At 43.9% G+C, this 20,969-nt stretch overlaps 1 protein-coding gene across 1 annotated transcript; it reads right to left on the reverse strand.

Moving 5' to 3' along the window:
* Window positions 1–411: 411 nt before the first annotated feature.
* On the reverse strand, window positions 412–19,971 carry PPM1G (protein phosphatase, Mg2+/Mn2+ dependent 1G). The gene is made up of 10 exons (XM_082643109.1): window positions 19,664–19,971; window positions 5,668–5,737; window positions 5,111–5,196; window positions 4,637–4,769; window positions 3,540–3,955; window positions 2,820–2,957; window positions 2,258–2,492; window positions 1,743–1,872; window positions 1,344–1,446; window positions 412–1,025 (listed from the first exon to the last, which is right to left on the reverse strand). The coding sequence occupies exons 1-10, from the start codon at window positions 19,781–19,783 to the stop codon at window positions 819–821; spliced, it is 1,638 nt and encodes a 545-aa protein (XP_082499235.1). The 5' UTR covers window positions 19,784–19,971; the 3' UTR covers window positions 412–818.
* Between the last annotated feature and the right edge of the window lie 998 nt (window positions 19,972–20,969).

Below are 20,969 nucleotides of genomic sequence, written 5' to 3' on the forward strand. Positions count from 1 at the left end.
TTAAGGGTCGCCTGGCCGGTCCTGACCCCTCCCTGGAGGAACAGGGAAATCGTTCCCCACCCTAGGAGGGGGTGAGGACGAGCCGCGACGCCAGGCCAGGCAGCCAGCGGCTCAGGGAGTTACCATAACCGACCCCCCTCTCTCTCCCTGAGTCTCGCACATCACAGGCAGGCAGGTAGGTGGGCAGGTGCGCGCCCGCGCGCGCACACACACCACACACACACCGCACACACACACACACACCACACACACCCACGCACCACACCACCCACACACACCACACTACACCACACCACCCACACACAGGGAAGGGCTAGGTCGATGCTACTGGTGGGGGCCAACTATGGAGCCAGGGCATCCTGGGTGGGTGGTCTGGACAGGATGGCAGCAGAGAAAAAAGGACACCATGGGCACGATTAGGTTTTGGCCTTTAGTCTGAAAAAGTGTTGACTGAAAGTGTACAACAGAGAGCGGGTACAAGCGGCTGGGGGCCATGGAGCCGCCAATAAAAAAGAATGTCCTTAAATAAAGTTCACAGAGTAAAAACCAGAACCACCAGTCCTTCCCTCCAACACAACAGAGCACAGGCACAGAACCGGTGATGAGCCCCAAGGAGCAAGGAGGCGGCTGGGGAGGACAGCAGAGGCTCCCAGGCTGCTGTGTGGAGGGAGAGCCCTCTTTGGAATGGGCTGAGCAAAGCCACCCAGCTCCCCCTGCACACCTCATAACCACTGCTAAGGCTAAAGAAAAAGACAAAACTCAGTCTCAGTCTGGAGGGCTCAGAAAACAGTCTAGGTGGGCAGGGGTCTGGACAACTGCTAGTCCCGCTTGGCCTTCTTCTTGTTGTCACTGTTGCCATTTTCTTCAGCCTCCTCAGTAGAGAGCACCTCCTCCAGTTTCCGCTTGCCACTCTCTGGCTGAAGTGCTGCTGTGTTTCGGGGCTTGAAGCAAATGATGATGCAGGTCATGTTGTCACATCCTGTACCGTCCCCAGAAGTGTCTGGTGCCAGGCACTGATCCAGCAGCTACAAAAGGGATGGGGTAGCTCAGCTTCAGGGTTTGAAAACCTTTCTGGGAACCTAAAGTCTCAAAGGGCTGGCCTTGCTGAGACAGGGTGGCAGAAGGGGGGGGAACGGGCAACAGGGGTCACAAAACAGGCCACTTGCTAGTGCATGAGGCATAAGGATAAGTCAGGGAAATGAGGGAAAGTGAAACTTTCTAGTCAGAGTTTAGTATCTGTCAGTAATTAGTGATACTCCCAGGCTCTGGTCTTAACTCAGGCCAAAAGAGAAAACCTTGGATACACAGACCAGACACCCTCTCTCCTCTACCCTGGGACTTACCTCTTCCACGATAGATGACAATAACCGAAGCTCCCCATTTTCATCACGCTGGCTGATCTTCGATTGAATAAAGTCTATAACTTCCTGGCTGCTCATCACATTCCTGGGGTCAAAAACAACAGTAAGAATCTTCTTTAGTCCCAGCAAGGCAGAGTAGAGGATAGAGGTCACAGATGGCTCAGGCCAACGTAAACACCCACAGAGATTTTTCTCAACTTTGCCTTAGGCTTGGGGGTCTTGACACCAAGCTGCTGCCTATCTAGGCTCTAATTCTAGAGCAGCCTGAGAAAAGGGGCTGACTACAGCCATTAAAAGGAAGATAAAGCAGCTCAGAGCCCTAGAAGAGAAGTAATGCTGCAGGGGAAAAAAGGGAATTTTAGGGTGTTCGCCAGTGCTTACCAGATGCCATCACAGGCAATGACCATGAATTCGTGATCGTCAGTGAGAGTCAGCACCTTGATGTCAGGAAGGGCCGAAATCATCTGTTCCTCAGGTGGCAAGTTCTTGTTTCTCTTGTAGAAGTGGTCTCCTGAAGTAAAGGAATGCATGGATGGTGAGTAAGTAGTTTGAGCACTTCGCACAGATTTGTGTTTGAGGCCAGTCAAACCCTGCCATTTATTTCCCTTCTTTACAAAGTTCCATAATCTAGTGGAATGGAGAAGTGAGTTCTAATTTTTCTGGTTTCAGCCCTGTCTTTGGGTTACTGAACCTTAGGTCAGTCACTAACCTGTTTTTCCATCATCTAGAAATGATACCTATTTTACCTATTTCATAGAGATGATTAAGGGACATAGGTAGTAGATACAAAAATACTTGGAAAGATAAAAAGGCCATGAAGATAAAAGTTTGCTATAGGTAGTCTGGAACAGAGAACAAGACCCCAGAAGTTTTTCCCATAGTTTCTTGGCCCTTACCAATGGCTCTGGAGAGGTTGAGGCCACCATTGACTCGCCCATCCATGGTGACCTTGCCACCAGCATTCTTGATGCGTGCTAGCTCCACTTCATCCTCCGGTTTGTGGTCATAGGACATGTCTAAAGCTTTGCCAGCCTCAGACACCACACAGCGGGAGTCTCCTGCATTGGCTACAATCAACTGCTTCCCTCGTATCAGAGCCACCACCGCTGTTGTACCACTGTCAGAGCCAGGCTTAAAAGGAAGAAAGGGACCATCATGGGAGCTTCTGGACACCAGCTCTAATCATTCCCCTATGTCTTCTCATCTCACTAGGACCACCAAGAGCACTTTAACAGACAGGAGGAGCATAGCTTTAATCTTTCCAGATAGAGCATGCTCTCCCCCTTTTCTGAGATAATTCTACCCAAAAGGCCTAATTCCCCTTGCAGAGTAAATCCCTCCATGACCATGACTTCAGTGCTAAGATAGGAAGGGGACCCTTCTCCCAAAATCAAAATCAGAGAATTCACACTTGGCCTCTTGGCTTTCCAGACTCATTGCCCTCCTTTCCCCACACACCTCCTCTTTGCCTTCCATCCCAGGCACCATCATCTCCTCTTCTTCTTCCTCATCCTCTTCAGCCTCCTCAGTGTCATCCTCGTCTTCCTCATTCTCTGCCTCTTCACTGCTGTAGCCATCTTCTTCCTCACTGCATTCCTGCCAGAGGGACAATCCCAGGCTACTGAGACTGAGATGACCTCCTTGCCCCCTCCCCTCAACTCACGCTCAGAACCAAGAGGCCCTGACTGAACATAGATCCTTAAACACTGAAAGATGCAAATATATGATCATGATGGAAAAATGTGGAGGACGGGAGAGAGGACTAGGATGGATATAACTAATATCTTGAACTAGGTTCAGCGGTCACTAGCAGGAAACCTCGGGGAAGGCCAGAGCTGCTAGCCAAAAGCACCTTCCAGGCAACATGACCAGAAAATAAGTTGCCCAGAAAAAGAAACACCCAAATATCCAAAGTAACAACCACCAACTTCTTGTTCTCTCTCTAGGAGACAGAGTCTGAAAGGCCAGAACTAGATCTGTTTGTTATAATGTCAACAAAGAGGTTAAGAGGGCTAATGGTACCCATGTTGGTGGAGATAATGAATTTTTAAAAAGCTTAGACTGTAGTTGGGGGATGATGTCAAAATAGGAGACAGAAAAGAGTAGAAAGCTATGCACGGCGACCAACCAGGCCCTCTCTACAACTTCAACGTCTATCTGCCCCCACTGGGCCCTTACCTCGCTGTCTTCCTCCTCCTCCTCCGCCTCATCTGACTCATCCTCACTGTCCTCAAAGAACTTGGACTTAGCAACTCGAGGCAGCTTGTCGGAGGCTGAAGAGCAAGAAGGCCCAGCCTCACCAGTGGGAGTGCCAGGCTCCCCACCTTGGCCTGCCTCAGTCCCACATTCCGAGTTGGAGGAAAGGCCCGTGTGAGCCTTGGCTGTGGGGCCATTTTCCTCTGAAGAAGTTTCCCTAGATGGGTCCCCAGGTCCTGCCTCCCCATTGAGGCCCTGGGACCCTGGTTCCTCGCCTGTCCCAGCTCCAGATTTGCTGTGGGGAGCACCCTTGTGACAGTTCTGCCCGTAGCGTGTCAGCAGCTCTTCAATAGTCATGGTAGCCTCTTCATGCAGCAGTGCAGCCTCCTCATTGTCCACTGCAGGGGAGAGGCTAAATCAGCACCCCATGCCAGACTCCTCAGGGAATCAGTCCCTTACTACCTACACAGCCCTTGCAACCTGAGTTCCAACTTCCCCACCACCTCCCACTCCTAAGGCTCTTCTCACTTATCAAATCTCAGAAGAAGAGCCCTTTGCTCCCTTTTCCTCAAGTAACATCAGCCTCCAGAGACTTCCTTTGGTCTTTGTCTTGCACTCCCTTCTTAGTCAAAGGAATACTAGTTACTATATGTGTTCCCTATCACCTCTCATTTTTTATTGGTAAGTTGGAAACCCTAATCTGGCTGAGGACCCAGAAAGTCCACAATGCTACTAGTCCAGGCCTAGGGCTCAGGCTTAATGACTGGCTGTTATGGCTAAAGGCAGCTCCAGTCTTAAAAAAAAGATCACATAAACATTAAAATGAACCAGAAAGACCCAATCGCAATGACAAAAGATGATGTATATAAAAATGCTTACAACTACAACACTATGAACTCAACAAAGGTTAATCCTCTCTCTCCTTTTCATAACCACCTGTAGTACAGGAGATTCTTTAACATAAGCATTTCCCAGGTCCCTAGGAAGCGATCTTTCAGAATTGACACACAACTAATATGTATTAAAGAACAGTTCTTTAATATGCCGATTTCCTCTCAAACAAAAGATGCCACACTCACCATCATCTTCATCAGCTACTTTTTCTTTTTCATCCTCATCCTCAGTGGGTCGCCCTGCAATCTGCGCCAGCTCCTTAATGACTTCCTCAGTGGTCAGTTTGGCATCGATAGCCAGGAAGGCATCTTCCAAAGCCTGAATATAATCAAACTAGTATGAGGCAAATGTAGGAAGAAGTACGCGGGTACAAAATGAACTGCCTATACACAAGCCTGGGCACGAGGATGAGATGCAAATTAGAGTGTGATCCACCAAGCTGTGAGATACTCACAGACAAATAAAAAACAGTTTAGAGACTTAGGAATCAATAAGGTAGCTCTAAAAGGATCAAGTGGGAATAAGCTCATTTTAGGTACAGAATTCTTTAAAAAATACAGTAAGAAGAAGTTGGGTGGCAATGAAAAAGGAAAAGCCAAGGACTGGAAAAAAAGGGAAAGTCTTCAGAAATGGAGAATGAACAGTGTGGGAAGACAGACCTTCTGTAGCTTGCCTTCTTTGTAGGCCTTCTGATCTTTGATGATATCAGGAAGATATTTGGCACAGTACAAGGCAACTTCCTCCCCTAGAACAAAGGTAAAGTCACCCAGAGCATAGCTTCACACATACAGAAAGTGATATAATATCAGCACACCATTCTAAAGTGAATCCCAAGGATTGAGGAGATGACTATCTTAGCACAACTGAAACCTATTTAAAAGACAATGTTTTGGGAAGTTCTGACCAAGAAAATGGATTTCACCATCACCTCTGTCAGGGCTATATTAATATATCCCATGTCTTTTCTCGCCTGTATACTTAGATTTCAGTGAAAAAGAGATAAATGCTAATGTAGGAAGAGGCTTCTTGGATTAAAACAAGGCCTGGTGAGATTAAGAACCAATACACTATCCTCCTGGGAAGGAAGAATGGCAGAATAGAGAAAAACAGCACTAGGCAGGAAATCTTATCTGAGGACCAGAACCCTGGAAAGTAAAAGAACGAAGGACCTGGAAGTGGGGTCCTAGAATGTTACCATATGATCTGCTAAAGTTACCTCCATGTCCATCGTAGACAGAAAACATAGCTGTCTCACTGTCCAGCTCAGGAATACAGTTGTGAGCATCCTAGGAAAAAGAGCATAATCAGCATTTCTTACGGTCAAAGGGTATTCTTCCTTGTGCACCTCAGGTCATTAAGGATTGCCTTCACACCTTAACCTCACTAACCCTTCCCTGGCTGACCTACATGGCCTAGAAATAAGAAAGGAAGATGGGATGATAAATAAGAACAGTACACAGGAGGGAGGAAGGAAGGGAGGGGGAAAAAGGAAAGGAAGGAGGGAGGGAAGAAGGGAAAGAGATGAATCAGGTCACTACCTCTGCAGTCTAGCAGCCTCAGCCTAGGAGATCTCAGTACAGATGGCAGAATGTTTGGCTGTTGGAACTCTAGACCTGACCCTTTTGGATTTGTGGCAACTACAGAATAAAGGATCTTTAAAGTCACTTCCAGGCCCATTCTATGAATCAGTGAACTTAAAGGAAGAAAATGTTAGGGAAGATAGCAAAAAGCGACTTGAGGGCATTACTGACCTAAAAAGTTTCTAGGAGAATCCTAAGACAGCCTGAGTGAAAGCACTAGAAATTGGTAAAGCTATATACACTCACTACTCCCCACCCCCCCAAAACCACCATCTAAACAAATTACTCCCCTTTTCTCTTAAAGTTTAACTCACTTAAGAAGTCACCCCCAAGGCTAGGCAGAGGATATATTTACAAAAGAATAACTATTATTTTCAACAAATAGTTATTAAAGTACACTGTGTGTAGTACTTGTTAACTGGAATTCACAATGCCCCATTAAATCAGCCGTCCCATCTCCTATCCCCAGCTGGAACTGAGACACCATTTAACTCTGAAGGCACAGCACACCTGAAGAGAAATTGGCAATGGTCCTGCTACACGAGCATTTTATTTGGGAGGCTGGGCTTGATCAAATTCTTCTATTAATAAAACTGCCACCCAAACTAATATTACTGGCTAAGCCTAAGTTCAGGCAAGACTGTCAGACCTAGATAAAAGGGTACCGCCGCTTACCCTGCCCCATCTTGGAAAACAACCCAACCTTCCTTTCAGGTATTCTCTACAGACAAAAAGGATTTAAATAGCTATTTACTTTTTTTTTTTTTTTTTTTTGGCAGTACGCGGGCCTCTCACTGTTGTGGCCTCTCCCGTTGTGGTGCACAGGCTCCGGACGCACAGGCTCAGCGGCCATGGCTCACGGGCCCAGCGGCTCCGCGGCATGTGGGATCTTCCGGACCGGGGCACGAACCCGTGTCCCCTGCATCAGCAGGCGGACTCTCAACCACTGCGCCACCAGGGAAGCCCCTAGCTATTTACTTTGATTAGTTAGTAAAGTTAATAGTTCTCCTTTGTCTTTCAGGTATTAGTATTTTAAAATTTCTAATTATATTGATAGTCAGGAGATCTGAGTGTAGTAGTTCTGTTGTCACTAAAGTAAGACTATTCCTTCATTATACAAGTCTAGAATATAAAACTTAGGGGGCTTCCCTGGTAGTGCAGTAGCTGAGAATCTGCCTGCCAAGGCAGGGGACACGGGTTTGATCCCTGGGCCGGGGAGATTCCACATGCCGCAGAGCAACTAAGCCCGTGCACCACAACTACTGAGACTGTGTGCCGCAACTACTTAAGCCCACACACCTAGACACCGTGCTCTGCAACAAGAGAAGCCACCACAATGAGAAGCCCGTGCACCGCAACTATAGAGAGCCCACGTGCAGCAAAGAAGACCCAACTCAGCCAAAAATAAATTTAAAAAAAGGGGCTTCCCTGGTGGCGCAGTGGTTGAGAGTCTGCCTGCCAATGCAGGGGACACGGGTTTGAGCCCTGGTCTGGGAGGATCCCACATGCCGCGGAGCAACTGGGCCCGTGAGCCACAACTACTGAGCCTGCGCGTCTGGAGCCTGTGCTCCGCAACAAGAGAGGCCGCGACAGTGAGAGGCCCGTGCACCGCGATGAAGAGTGGCCCCCGCTCGTTGCAACTAGAGAAAGCCCTCGCACAGAAACGAAGACCCAACACAGCCAAAACAACAACAACAACAAAAAACTCACTTAAAAAAAAAACAACCCCCCCCCAAAAAAAACTTAGGGTTTTAAAGTAGGGAAGGAGAGCACTGAAAAGGAGCTACTCTTTCTTGTATTTCCCTCTGATTGTCTCCAGGAGAAAGTGCCCCAGAAGCTAATGGGCGTCCACAGAAGGCCTCTGATGGCCTATCTATGGTCACTGACACAACTGCCTCTTAGCCTCACCCCCAGGATCTATGTGTTCTGGGTGCTCAGGATATATCAGTGAACAAAATAAAGACCCACACTTCATAAAACACTTATATTCTAGTGAGGGATATAGACAACAAACACAATAAATAGGTAAATCATATAGAATGATGGCGTAATTCACATGGAAAGATGGTAGTGCTGTGAAATAAAGAGGAAGTGAGAAGGGATGGGTTGGATGACAAAGGCAGTGAGAGAATCGGCATGGGACACAGTATAGCACAGGTATGCTAAACCCATAAGAAACTGTACCTCAGCTGTCACTACCTTGGTCATGCTGTGAGTGTCTGATTAGTTTCAGCAAAACAGTTTTGTCACATTTATGTTGATTTTAATTCTGTTGATTTTGTAGTTTGGTTTGTTGGCATGTAATTTATGTCCAGTTCTATGTTTGTACACATATAAGTAACATTACATTAAAATTATTTTAGTGAATACTGGAGATCCACAAATATTGCTTTCCTTAAAAAAAAAAAACACAAACAAAAAAAATCCATGGAAGATCTCCAAGATATTTTGTTAAATAAAACAAAGTGCATAATGATATATTTAGTACGCTGCTTTCTGTATAGGAGGGAGCATAGGAATAGACATTTGTCTTCTCATACTTTAATACTACAAGGACACTCAGAAAACTAATAAAAGTAAACTGTGGGAGGGCATGAGGGTGCAGACAGACTGATGGGGGCAAGACTTAACCATGGGAATGTTTAGCTTTTTCAAAAGTAAATGAAATGTCTTTTTAAAAAGACTCAATATATGCTAAAATTTGAGAGGCTGGTCCAACTAATTTCACTCTTTTGGTAGACGAGAGAGGAGCACTCTTCCTGTCCACTGCTTCCCAGTGGACAAGAGAATCAACTGGTCTTTCTCTGTCCTGCAACGTACTCTAAATCACAGCTGTATCATCTTTTTTTTAAAAATAGATCTTTATTGGAGTATAATTGCTTCACAATACTGTGTTAGTTTCTTTTGCACAACAAAGTGAATCAGCCATATGCATACACATGTCCCCATATCCTCTCTCTCTTGCATCTCCCTCCCACCCTCCCTATCCCACCCCTCTAGGTCATCACAAAGCACCGAGCCAATCCCCGTGCTATGCTGCTCCTTCCCACCAGCCAACTATTTTACATTCGGTAGTGTATATATGTCGATGACACTCTCACTTCGCCCCAGCTTCCCCCTCCCACCCCATGTTCCCAAGTCCATTCTCTATGTCCACCTCTTTATTCCTGCCCTGTAACTAGGTTCATCAGTACCGTTTTTTTTGTTTTGTTTTGCTTTAGATTCCATATATATATGCGTTAGCACACTGTATTTGTTTTTCTCTTTCTGACTTACTTCACTCTGTAAGACAGACTCTAGGTCCATCCACCTCACTACCAATAACTCAATTTCGTTTCTTTTTATGGCTGAGTAATATTCCATTGTATATATGTGTCACATCTTCTTTATCCATTCATCTGTTGATGGATGTTTAGGTTGGTGTACTATCTCTTTTGAACCCACACCTCTATTTAAAAAAATCTTTTTGACTTCTCATCTGTTCCTCACAAGATCATGTGACTTTGAAGCAGATCTAGCAACAGTGAACACAGGAAAAAATATTTAACCTCAATAGTAATCAAAGAAATGAACATTAAAAAAACAAGGAATTATCATTTTGTGCAAATTAGAATGATGAAAAAGATTAATAGTATCCAGTAATAATAAGAGTGAAGATGAAAACACATTCTCATGTACTCTGATCAAATAGGAATATAAATTACTCATTTTCCTGGAGGGCAATTTGGTAATATGTACCACAATGTGCATGTCTTTTGATCTAGTAATTTGACTTCTAAAAGTTTATTTTATGGGACTACTGACACAAGGAAGCAAAGATATGAAGAATGTTCATTACAGCATTATTTACAATAAAAAACAATTATAACCATCTAAATTTCCATGAATAGATTAGATGACAAACAGTACATCCCTCCAATGGAATATATGCAGCTGTTAGAAATGATGAATATGTATTCATTTAGAAATGAGTTCACAATATATTGTGATAAAAAGCAAAAAATAAAGTATCTATGTATATGTTAGAAGTCTGTAAGATCACACATCAAACTTAGTGGAGGGTGAAATCTGAGTAATAATTATATCCTACTCTTCAAGATTTTTATTTTTATACAGTTAGCCATATCGTTCCATTCTGAATAATGACCACAACAAAAGAAACCTATGGTTGTCCTTAAGCTGCCAAGCTACCATATACTGTGTGATCTCTGGTCAGCTATCTATTGGTGTGCCTCAATTTTACCCTCTATAGTATGGAATAAGAATATCTACATTACTCATATCATCACAGGACTATCATGATGATGATGTAAAACATGTAAAAATTCTTTGTATACTGGAACGTAATATATAAGTATATATATTCTGCTCTGAAATTTAGTTTTCTCTATCACATTTGTCTTCTCTATCCTTTTTCTCAAAGAGGAATGCCCACAATGAAGACTCATCTTATGCCTTGAGGTCTCAGTTCCTAGAACCACTCCACATTACCTTCTCCTCAACTTCTTGGTGAGGTGTTGGATCTATATCACTTGGAACTGCTCTACCTTCTCTAAGCACTTCAATTTCCCCCTTATATCTTCAATCATAGCTTCAATACCTTTACCTTTGTCTGTCTCTGTCCTTTTCTGAGTCAGAGCTAAGTACTGCATATTTCAACTCTGTCTCTTAGCAATCTAGAAAAACTCATCCAACCTTGTATAACCCGAGCAAAAGCTTTCTTCACACTTGAATCAGAGCCACTAAGTATTGCCAGTCATAAAATGTCATGAAATCATGTTGATTGTGGTGACTACTTCCATTTAGCACTTTTTTCTCTATTCTGCATAGACTCTTAAATATATTAACCACAGTCAGGCACAAACCTTTCCCACATTATCCAAGGTCTCAATGTTACTTTCCTTTCACTCACAGCAGATGAGCTAACCTCTTACTTTACTTAGATCAAGGTCTTATTTCAAGATCTACCTCATCTTCCCTATTCTAACTCAAAATTTCTCCATAGCTGTATCTAACATCTCCTTCACTTCTGCCTCAGAAGCAATATTTCTCCTCTATCGTTTTAAAATAAATTTATTTACTTATTTTTGGCTACGTTAGGTCCTCGTTGCTGTGCGCAGGCTTTCTCCAGTTGTGTCAAGTGGGCTGCTCACTGCGGTGGCTTCTCTTGCTGCGGAGCACTGGCTCTATGTGTGCAGGCTTCAGGAGCTGTGGCACATGGGCTCAGTAGTTGTGGCTCACGAGCTCTAGAGTGCAGGATCAGTAGTTGTGGCACATGGGCTTAGCTGCTCCGTGGCATGTGGGATCTTCCCGGCTCAGGGTTTGAACCTGTGTCCCCTGCATTGGCAGGCGGGTTCTTAACCACTGCGCCACCAGGGAAGTCCCTCTCCTCTCTTTCTAGATTAACATTTCCTCTTAAACTCAAACCCTTCTCCTGCAAGATCATACTTCAAGAAGCAGGCAATCACTATAACAGCAATCCAAATAGCCATTTTGCAGGCTTCATTCTCCCCAACGGCTGTATGTAATTAAATAGTACAAACCATGTCAGCTTTCTCGAAAGTTCTCTTGGGTTCTGTGAAGAACTGTAGTTCTATACCTCCAATTGCCTGTTTCTACAGGATATCCCTTCTCCACCTCAAGCTTAATATATGTAAACAGGAACTCAGCAGTCCCCCCAAAAATCAGAGCTTCCCCTACATGTCTTATTTCTGTCAATGGAATCTTAACTCTCCTAGCAACACCTAATATCAGTCCTCCTTGACTTCCTGGCTGTCTTCCACCAACCATTACTGAGTCCTGCTGACTTTTCCCTCATAATTGTGATCCTGGATTACTTTATTCTTAATGGTATTTTAACTCCTCTCCTGTCTCTAGTCTCTGCCCCCTGTAATCCAGCCTACATACATCCAGCTGCCAGATTAATCTCCCTAATATAACATTTTATTGCTAGGCCCTTCAATGGACTCTACTGCATTAGATTAATTCCATACAAGTTACTGGCAATTTAAGGCACTCAGTAATCATTCCTATCCATCTCCATAACCTAACCTCTTTAACTCATACCATTCCCCAAAAGAAACTACTCCTGACAATCTTGATAGTGAATACCCTACCCCAGCAAAGTAGTAAGCATGCCCTGCTTCAGTCTTTCCTCCTATCCTTTCTTCTAATACTTTTCTTCTCCCACTTTCCTCCTCCCCATTTGTTACCATTTATACTCTTTCCTAAAGGTCCAGTTAGTCTCACCACCTCCAAGAGATCTTTCTTCATCACACCAATACTCTGTGATCATTCCCCACCCGAGCTCTTTCAATATTTATTGCTTCTACCAATAATTTGGCATTCAGCATATGCTATCTTGTATTGTTATCCAACATTCCATAGGGGAAAAGGGAGTCCTAGGTCCAAAACAGCATGAAAACAGATTGTCTTAAATTTCTTTACAGCGCTGGGGCCTAACAGTATGTTCTGTAACACAGCAGGATGTTTGCTTATGATGGTGAGTTCCCAGCTGCCTCAGAACAAATATCTTAGGGATACCTCCTCCTTCATTTACTACCCAAAACCTAAAGTTGTATCATAACACAATAACCACTGAGATGGTAAGAAAGAAATGATGCAGAATACACAGATCACCTGAATGAAGGCTCTTAGGTCTTGCTTTACTAAATTATATATCACACAGCCCCTTCTGACCTTCTAGACACCAGTGGATCTGCTATTAATAAAGACCTGGTTATCTTTCCTGATGTCAATTTCCTAAGGTTACAAATACATCCACAAAGGCTCCTGTGTCACTTGATCAACCACTTAGGTTTATGATACTTAAATTTATCTAAATCTTTGCAATTCAAGATAAAACTTTTGAAGGTGGTTGGAAAGGGAACTACATTTTTAGTTTTAAAAAGTCATGTATTACTGTCTGACTTTTAAAATTATATGCATGTATTACCACTGTGCTATAGACTGAATGTTTTGTGTCTCCCGAACATTCCTATGTTGAAACTTCATGGCCAAAGTGATGGTATTTGGAGGTAGGGCCTTTGGGGGTAATTAAGTCATGACAGATGAGCCCTCATGAATGAAATCAGTGCCCTTATAAAAGACCCCAGAGAGGTCCTCTGCCTTGTGAGGACACAGCTAAAACACAGCCACTATGAACCAAGAAGTGGGCCCTCTCCAGACACCTTGATCTTAAGCTTCCCATTAGGGTCTCAAAGAGATATTTACACACCCATGTTCATAGCAGCTTTGTTCACAAGAGCCAAAAAGTAGAAAAACCCATGTGTTCATCAACAGATGAATGGATAAACAAAATGTGATATATACATACAAAGGAACATCATTAAGCCTTAAAAAGAAAGGAAATTCTGACACATGCTATAACATGGATGAACGCTGAGGACATTATGCTATGTGAAATAAGCCAGTCATAAAGACAAATCTGTCTTTATATGAGGTACCCAGAGCAGTCAAATTCATAGAGACAGAAAGTAGAACAGTGGTTGTCAGGGGCTGGGGGAAGGGGGAATGGGGAGTGGTTTAATAGGTATAGAGTTTCAGTTTTGCAAGATGAAAAGAATTCTGGAGACTGGTTGCACAACAATGTGAATTTACTTAATGCTACTGAACTGTACATTTTAAATGGTTAAGATGGTAAATTTTATGTTATGTGTATTTTACCAAACAAACAAACTTCCTACAAAGAAAAGCCCAGTCTCAGATGGCATCACTGGTGAGTTCTACCAAATATTTAAAGACTAATTAATAGCAATTCTTCACAAACTCTTCCAAAATACAGAAGACGGGGTGACACTTACCAACTCATTCTATGAAGCCAGTATTATCCTGATACCAAAACGAGACAGACATCACAAGAAAACTATAGACTTAATATCATTAAGATAGTAATACTCATCAATATATCTACAAATTCAGAACAATTCCTATCAAAATCCCAGACGCCTTTTGTACTGAAACTGACAAGCTGATCCTAAAGTTCATATGGAAATACAAGGGACCCAGAAAAGAAGAAACAAGAAAAGGAACAAAGCTGGAAGACTCGTACTTCCCAACTTCAAAACCACAAAGCTATAGTAACCCAAGACAGTGTGGTACATAGATCAATGGAATGGAATTAAGAGTCCAGAAATAAACCCTCATATTTATGGTCAATTGACCTTAAACAATGATGCCAAGATAATTCAGATAGGGAAAAGAATACGCTTCTTAACAAATGATGGGGACTTCCCTGGTGGTTCAGTGGTTACGAATCTGCCTTCCAATGAAGGGGATGCAGGTTCGATCCCTGGTCAGGGAACTAAGATCCCACATGCCACGGGGCAACTAAGCCCTGAGCTGCAACGCCCTCGCGCTCTAGAGCCCATGCGCCACAACTAAAGAGAAGCCCGCATGCTGCAACGAAGATCCTGCGTGCTGCAACTAAGACCCGATGCAGCCAAATAAATAAATAAATACCTAAAAAAACAAAAACAAACGACACTGGAACAAACACATATCCAGATGTAAAAGTTTGAACTTGGACCCCTTCTTTACGCCATACACAAAAATTAACTCAAAATGGATCACAGACCTAAATGTAAGAGCCAAAACTATAAAACTCTTAACAGATAAACTGGACTTCATCAAAATTAATAACTTTTGTGCTTCAAAGGACACCAACAGGGGCTTCCCTGGCAGTCCAGTGGTTAAGACTCTGCACTTCTACTGCAGGGGAGCACAGGTTCGATCCCTGGTTGGGGAACTAAGATCCCCCATGCCCACATGCTGCTCGGCATGGCCAAAAAAAAAAAGGACAAAGGATCTGAACAGCCATTTCTCCAAGAGTACAGAAACGGCCAATAAACACAAGGAAAAATGCTCAAACATCATTAGCCATCACGGAAATACAAGAAAACCACAATGAAACACCATTTCACACCCACCAGAATGGCTACAATTGGAGGAAAAAAAAAAAGATAACAGGTGTAGGGAGGAGGTAAAAAAACTGACACCCTCATATACTGCTGGTAGAAATGTAAAATGGCGCAACCACTTTGGAAAATAGTTAGGCAGTTCCTCAGAATGTTAAACGTGCAGTTACTATATGACCTAGCAATTCTACTCCTAGGAATATACTCAAGAGAAATAAAACTTATTTCCACACAAAAATTTGAACATGAATACTCATAGCACCATTATTCATAATAGCCAAAACGTGAAAATCCAAACCACCATCAACTGATGGATGAATAAACAAAATGTGCATACAATGGAAGATTATTCAGCCATAAAAAGGAATGACGTACTGATTGATTCATGATACAACCTGGATGACCCTTAAAAATGTTGTTTAGGGGCTTCCCTGGCGGTGCAGTGGTTAAGAATCCACCTGTCAATGCAGGGGACATGGTTTCGAGCCCTGGTCCAGGAAGATCCCACATGCCACGGAGCAACTAAGCCCATGTGCCACAACTACTGAGCCCGTGCTCTAGAGCCTGCGAGCCACAACTATTGAGCCTGCACGCCCCAACTACTGAAGCCCGCGTGCCTAGAGTCCGTGCTCCGCAACAAGAGAAGCCACTGCAATGAGAAGCCTGTGCACTGCAATGAAGAGTAGCCCCAGCTCATCGCAACTAGAGAAAGCCGGCACGCAGCAACGAAGACCCAACGCAGCCAAAAATTAATAAATAAATAAATAAAATTTAAAAAAATATATATATTGTTTAGTAAAAAGCAACCAGACATAAAAGGTGACATATTTATATGAAATGTTCAGAATAAACAAATCCATAAGACATAATGTAAATTAGTGGTTGCCAGGGGTTAGAGGAGGGGGGATAGGGAGCGACTAATAATGGCTACAAGATTTCTTTTTCGGGTGATGAAAATGTTCTAAAATTAATAGTGGTGATGGCTGCACAACTCTGTGAGTACATTAACTATTGAAATGTACACTTTAAATGGATATGGTACCTGAATTATATCTCGATACAGTTGTTTAAAAAGGGACCTGTATATACATTTTCAAGTACTATACATGATTAAAAGTTGACACACTCCATCTCTGAGCTAGACTTAGAGGGAAACAGAAAACAACTCCACTGGAACTGGTACTCAGTTTACAGTGTGTCATTAAAAATCAGTGATGTTTTCAGTTCTAAAGATTTGTGCTTCCAGACAGCACAATTTTAATGGCAGCTAACGGTGGTAAGAACTACTGATCAGATCTGTCAAATTTCTACACTCAAATTCAAGCCCTTACCTCTCAAAGTATAATTCCAAGATGGTAACCCAATAGAGGGTCAGGGGTTCAGAAGCAGTATTAACTGCTAGGGGATTGGGCAACAGAAATAATGTAAAATATTCTTGAAATCTTGAGAAATAAGTTCTGACCTTAACTTACAGTTGCTTGAAAACTTATAAAGGAATAGTATAGTAGAAAACAATTTCTCCATATTAATGGACATACATTTGATATCATTTCATGCTAATTTTGAATTGTAAAGAACAGGAACTGCATGCTGATCAAAAAGAATGCCCTTTTATGAAAGTTGCTTAACTGTATCCTAGACAAAGGAATTCTGATCTGGTTCAGTAAGTAAAAAGTGCTTTAAGCTACAGATGAGACACTAATCTGAGGTACAAACAATAAATGCTCTTCTGCCTCAGATGCCCTCTCTCAAGTGGAACCCCACAGCATGCTTGTGGTATCTCATTTTATATTTCCCCTATTAATATAATGATTGAAACTGTCATGCATGTATCTTTAAGAACTTTCTGCTCAACATTATCTACATTCAATTCTAGATGACCCTCTGTGACCACTAATAAGCCAGCTTCTATATGGCAATAAACAGCTAGCCTACTCAAATTTATACTCTAGGTATTGATGCTGCCTTTAAAAGGGACAAATGTAAGATATATATATATAGATAGATATATATAGAGAGATATGCCTATATATATATATATCCTAATTCCCCACAGGAAGCAATTTTGTCACTTCCAGAGAACCTCATAACCAAAACCTAAAAGTAGTCTATTCTCTTTGAGGCTACATCAACTAAAACTGTTTTCAGATTGGACTTCTCATTAGACATCAGAAACTCAGAGCCTTTCCATATATATTTCTCAGGCACCCTTCCACAACCTACCTGTTAACCCCCAAAATACATACCTCAACCAGCTTGAGGGTCCCTCCAAACCATGGAGAAGGAAGAAGGGAAGGGAACATCAACTGTGGTATTTTGATTACCCCTCCTCAAAACACCCTGGTTCCACAGGAAGAGGGGCTGGAGAGAGGCAGAAAGTATAAAATGCCAGCTATTGATAGTTGCCATTCTTGCCTCAAGAGAAGGGATAAAACAGTACTCTCTAAGGCTGACTACACACCAGTCAGGATTTCAGTAACCTTTATAATGTGTATGGGTGTGATAAACTTACCTCAACTAAATCATTAGGACCAGGCAAATAAGGTCAATAGAATTAATAAACTGGTGAAATTCAGCCCTAAAGGTTAAGAGGGACAGGAGTACACTTTCTGAAAAGGTAAGATTCACTCAAGAGGCTAGAAGTCAGTTCTTTTCTTGCCATAGCAAAGAAACTATGTTATACTTCAGGGAGAAAGGAAACAAAGCCAGAAGCAAAAGTATCAATGCAGCAGAACAGGATCCCAAACAGGACTTCAAGAAGATTTGATGGGGTATACTTAACTATTCAAACAAAGGGAAATTCAGAAACCGCATAATAAGATTTTAAAACCCTAAGTGGTTATCTCTCAGGAGGAAGATTAGGATCTAAGGAATAGTCTAGCAAGATCTCTACAAACCAAACAGCCCCTGATGAAAAGTTATGTTCTAATTACCAGAGGAGAAACCAAAAATAAAGGGAAATGCCCTGCAGAGAAGAAGCAAACAGTACAGAATCACTGGGCAAAAGACTTGGAAAATTGATTATCCAAGCAACTCAATTCATAAAGGAAACTAGAAAGAGTAACAAAGAAGTGGAACAACCACAGCAGAGAGGAAAGTGGAAAATATGGAATGAGAAACCCAAAGGAAAAGCCTTACTGTGACATGAGATAGTCACCTCAAATCTTACAATATTAACAGAAAATGGCATAGAACTGGAACCTCCAAATTACCAACTAACCCAAACCTCAGACTGACAATGAAACTACATCCAGATATTTCTACCAGCCAGACAATTACATTTACCAAGCACCCAGTAAACTCAATACTGTGCACCATAGAGAAATATAAATGCTTTATTTCAGGTTGACACAGATGAGAACAGTGTGTAGTACAAGGTCTTGAACAATTTTCATCCTACAGATTCTTTCCACCAAGGCACAAGTAACCTAATCTCTCTGGGCGTCGGTTTTTGAGCTGTAAAATGTGGTGAGATGAACTATATAGGATCCTCTCCATTCCTGAGATTTTAAGCATATGATAAAGTCTGCCGTGGGTATAAAATCTGAGTCTGAGAACAAACCATTTAAGTTTATACTGTCATTCCAGAGCTAACCACAGGGAGGAGTGAGGGATTTGAAGAAATTCCCAAGGGAGACTTTTGGCTGTTACCTGAAGCCCACCTAGTAGTGGATAAACCTTCGATCCCAGACATAATTAGAGCATTTCCCTGGCTCCTCTGCCTAGACCTCACAAAACTCTTCACAAAAACACGTCTTACACATGTCTTTCTTCCTTTCCCTCCTACCATAGTTTTCTCTGTTCTCCTTTGTAGTTTCACACCCATTTGCCCAACACTACTCCTTTCTATCCAGAATTTTTCCATTTTTCCCTTTTATCGATAGTAAATTTTTCTATTAAAAAAATCAGTTCTCTGTAGGTTAAGAAAAAAAAAGTTGATGAAATGATTGAAAATCAAGGAAACTATAAGCTACAACAAGCACAGGCAAAATGACAATTACTAAGTTTTAGAGAAATTCCGAGTGGCAAAAAAACATCAGGCATAATTTTAAAAGAAATTATAGTGACTGACACAGTTCAAGGCTTCCAAAGGCCAAGAAAGGCCCTGAAAGAATACAAACGAGTGACAATTCTTGGAGGTCAAGTCAAACCTCTGAAATTAACATGTGGTGCCCAGGGCCAGGCATCTAGGTATTAAGATTTTGAAGCGGACTATTTGCCTGGCTTCCTTTCCTGTCAAACTCCTCGTCCAAAGACGCCTCACACATCACATTTTTTTTTTAAGTACAGTCGTTCACATCTATCCGCCTCTCTCTAGCAAAAGTCAATGGATAAATAGTCCCTCTCTTCATCTTTACTCCCACATTAAACCTCACGCCGTTTACGAGCCTGGAGGGCTGGTTTGTCACGAGAGGATGGCGCGAAGGCACTGGGAGGTCGGTCAGTGGGCGGAAGGTGCCTCTCCCCACATGGCCGAGCCCTCGCCGCCAAGCTGGCCACCGTCACACCGTCTCCTAGCACCGGCAGCTCCCTCTCGGCCCCGGCCCCGCTCTCACTGTCGCCCCCCAATTTGCCGCTGCGGTCACAGGCTCTCGATTCGGACCCTTCCCCGGGGATGACCCCATCCCCCCCGGCTCCCTTTCTCCGTCAGGTTCCCGCCCTACAGCCGTCAGCCTATGGGCCCCTCCCGCCTCACCTCCATGGACACGCGCCAGCCTTGCATGGCGGAGAAGCCGTAGGGCAGCGGCAGCCGCGAGGCGCCGACCCCGTCCCCGGAGCACTTCACCGTGTTGGGCTGGGAGAGGTAGGCACCCATGGCGGCGGCTAACCGGCGGCCTCAGGAGCAGGCGAACGGAGCGCGACCCGTGCCGGCGCCGGAGCCGGAGCCTCGGGTGCGCGCGTGGCAGGAGTGGGCCCGGCTGCGCGGCCGACGCAAGGTGCCGGTGAAAGGCGCGAGGCGGCCCAGGAGGCGGTAACGGGACCGGAGCAGAGAGGGAGCGGAAGCGGAAACGGCGCTGCTTCAGACCCCGCCCGGCCGGCGCGGCGCGGCGCGGCGCTGCGGGCAGTCATTTCCTTAGCAACTCGCCCCGCCCGCGGGGACAACGGCCCGCCCAACCGCCCTCCCGCGAGATTGGCGCGGCCACGCCCACCAACGGCCGCGGCCTCCTTGGGGCAGACCGGGAGGTTGTTCCTCGCCAGTATCTCTCCCGAACTGTGTCCCACTGTCCCCCGCCTCCGCTCCCCTACGCCGGCCTCTCGCGTTTTGTCTGAAGCTCTTTTGTGCGGGACCTGGCACTTCCGGTTCATCCTCCAGCGTGTCAGCTCACTCTCCACCGCGCCCTCAGACTCCCTCAAACCCCGCCCCGTACGGTTCAATTAAAGTTGACTAGTGTTCTGAGCGCAAGAAGTACGCTGGCCAGGCGTTGTGAGGCCTATGCGAGTAGGATGTGAGAGAGTCTTTCTGACAAGAGAAAATGAAGACCTCGATCTGTGACCCAGTCTATACTGGTCGAGAAGAAATCAAAGGAGAGTGGAAGAGCTGTTACTTGAGGTCCTCAGGATGCCCCAGGCGTGCGTTATACCAGGGGGAGAAGGGAATAATGTTACAAGGTTGCAGGGGTGAAGAATGAAAGTAAACTGCTTTGGTGAGGGTTTTTGAGGAAACTATCTGGCCTCGTTGGAAATTGATTTTAAGTGGTAATATTAGATAGGATAGAGATGGTCGCAAGCGCCAAAATGGGTGACTTGGACTTCACTGCTGTCCTGGTGTAGCGCTTGGGGATTGTTGGTCTAGTCTTCGTGTACAGTGTAGATTGGAGGGAGAGTCTGGAAACTAACTGGTTAAAGGGCTCTTAATCTAAGCATGGGACGAGAAGGGCAGGGACTAAGGTGGGTGGCAATGGGAATAGAGATAAAGGAACAAATTAGACGATAAGAAATGGACAGGATTTAGTAACATTGGATTCAGGAGGTGGAAGAGAAAGGGAAAATTCTCAAAGGAT

The sequence above is a fragment of the Mesoplodon mirus genome (assembly GCF_964341445.2).
Source record: "Mesoplodon mirus genome assembly, chromosome: 14".
NCBI classification, from domain to species: domain Eukaryota; kingdom Metazoa; phylum Chordata; class Mammalia; order Artiodactyla; family Ziphiidae; genus Mesoplodon; species Mesoplodon mirus.

Coding starts and splice junctions, on each gene's coding strand:
- PPM1G (XM_082643109.1), bottom strand. CDS start 19,783: ATGGGTGCCTACCTCTCCCAGCCCAACACGGTGAAGTGCTCCGGGGAC. Junction 5,738..19,663: donor GCTGGCGCGTGTCCATGGAG/GTGAGGCGGGAG, acceptor TCTTTTTCCTAG/GATGCTCACAACTGTATTCC. Junction 5,197..5,667: donor TGTCTACGATGGACATGGAG/GTAACTTTAGCA, acceptor CCTTTGTTCTAG/GGGAGGAAGTTGCCTTGTAC.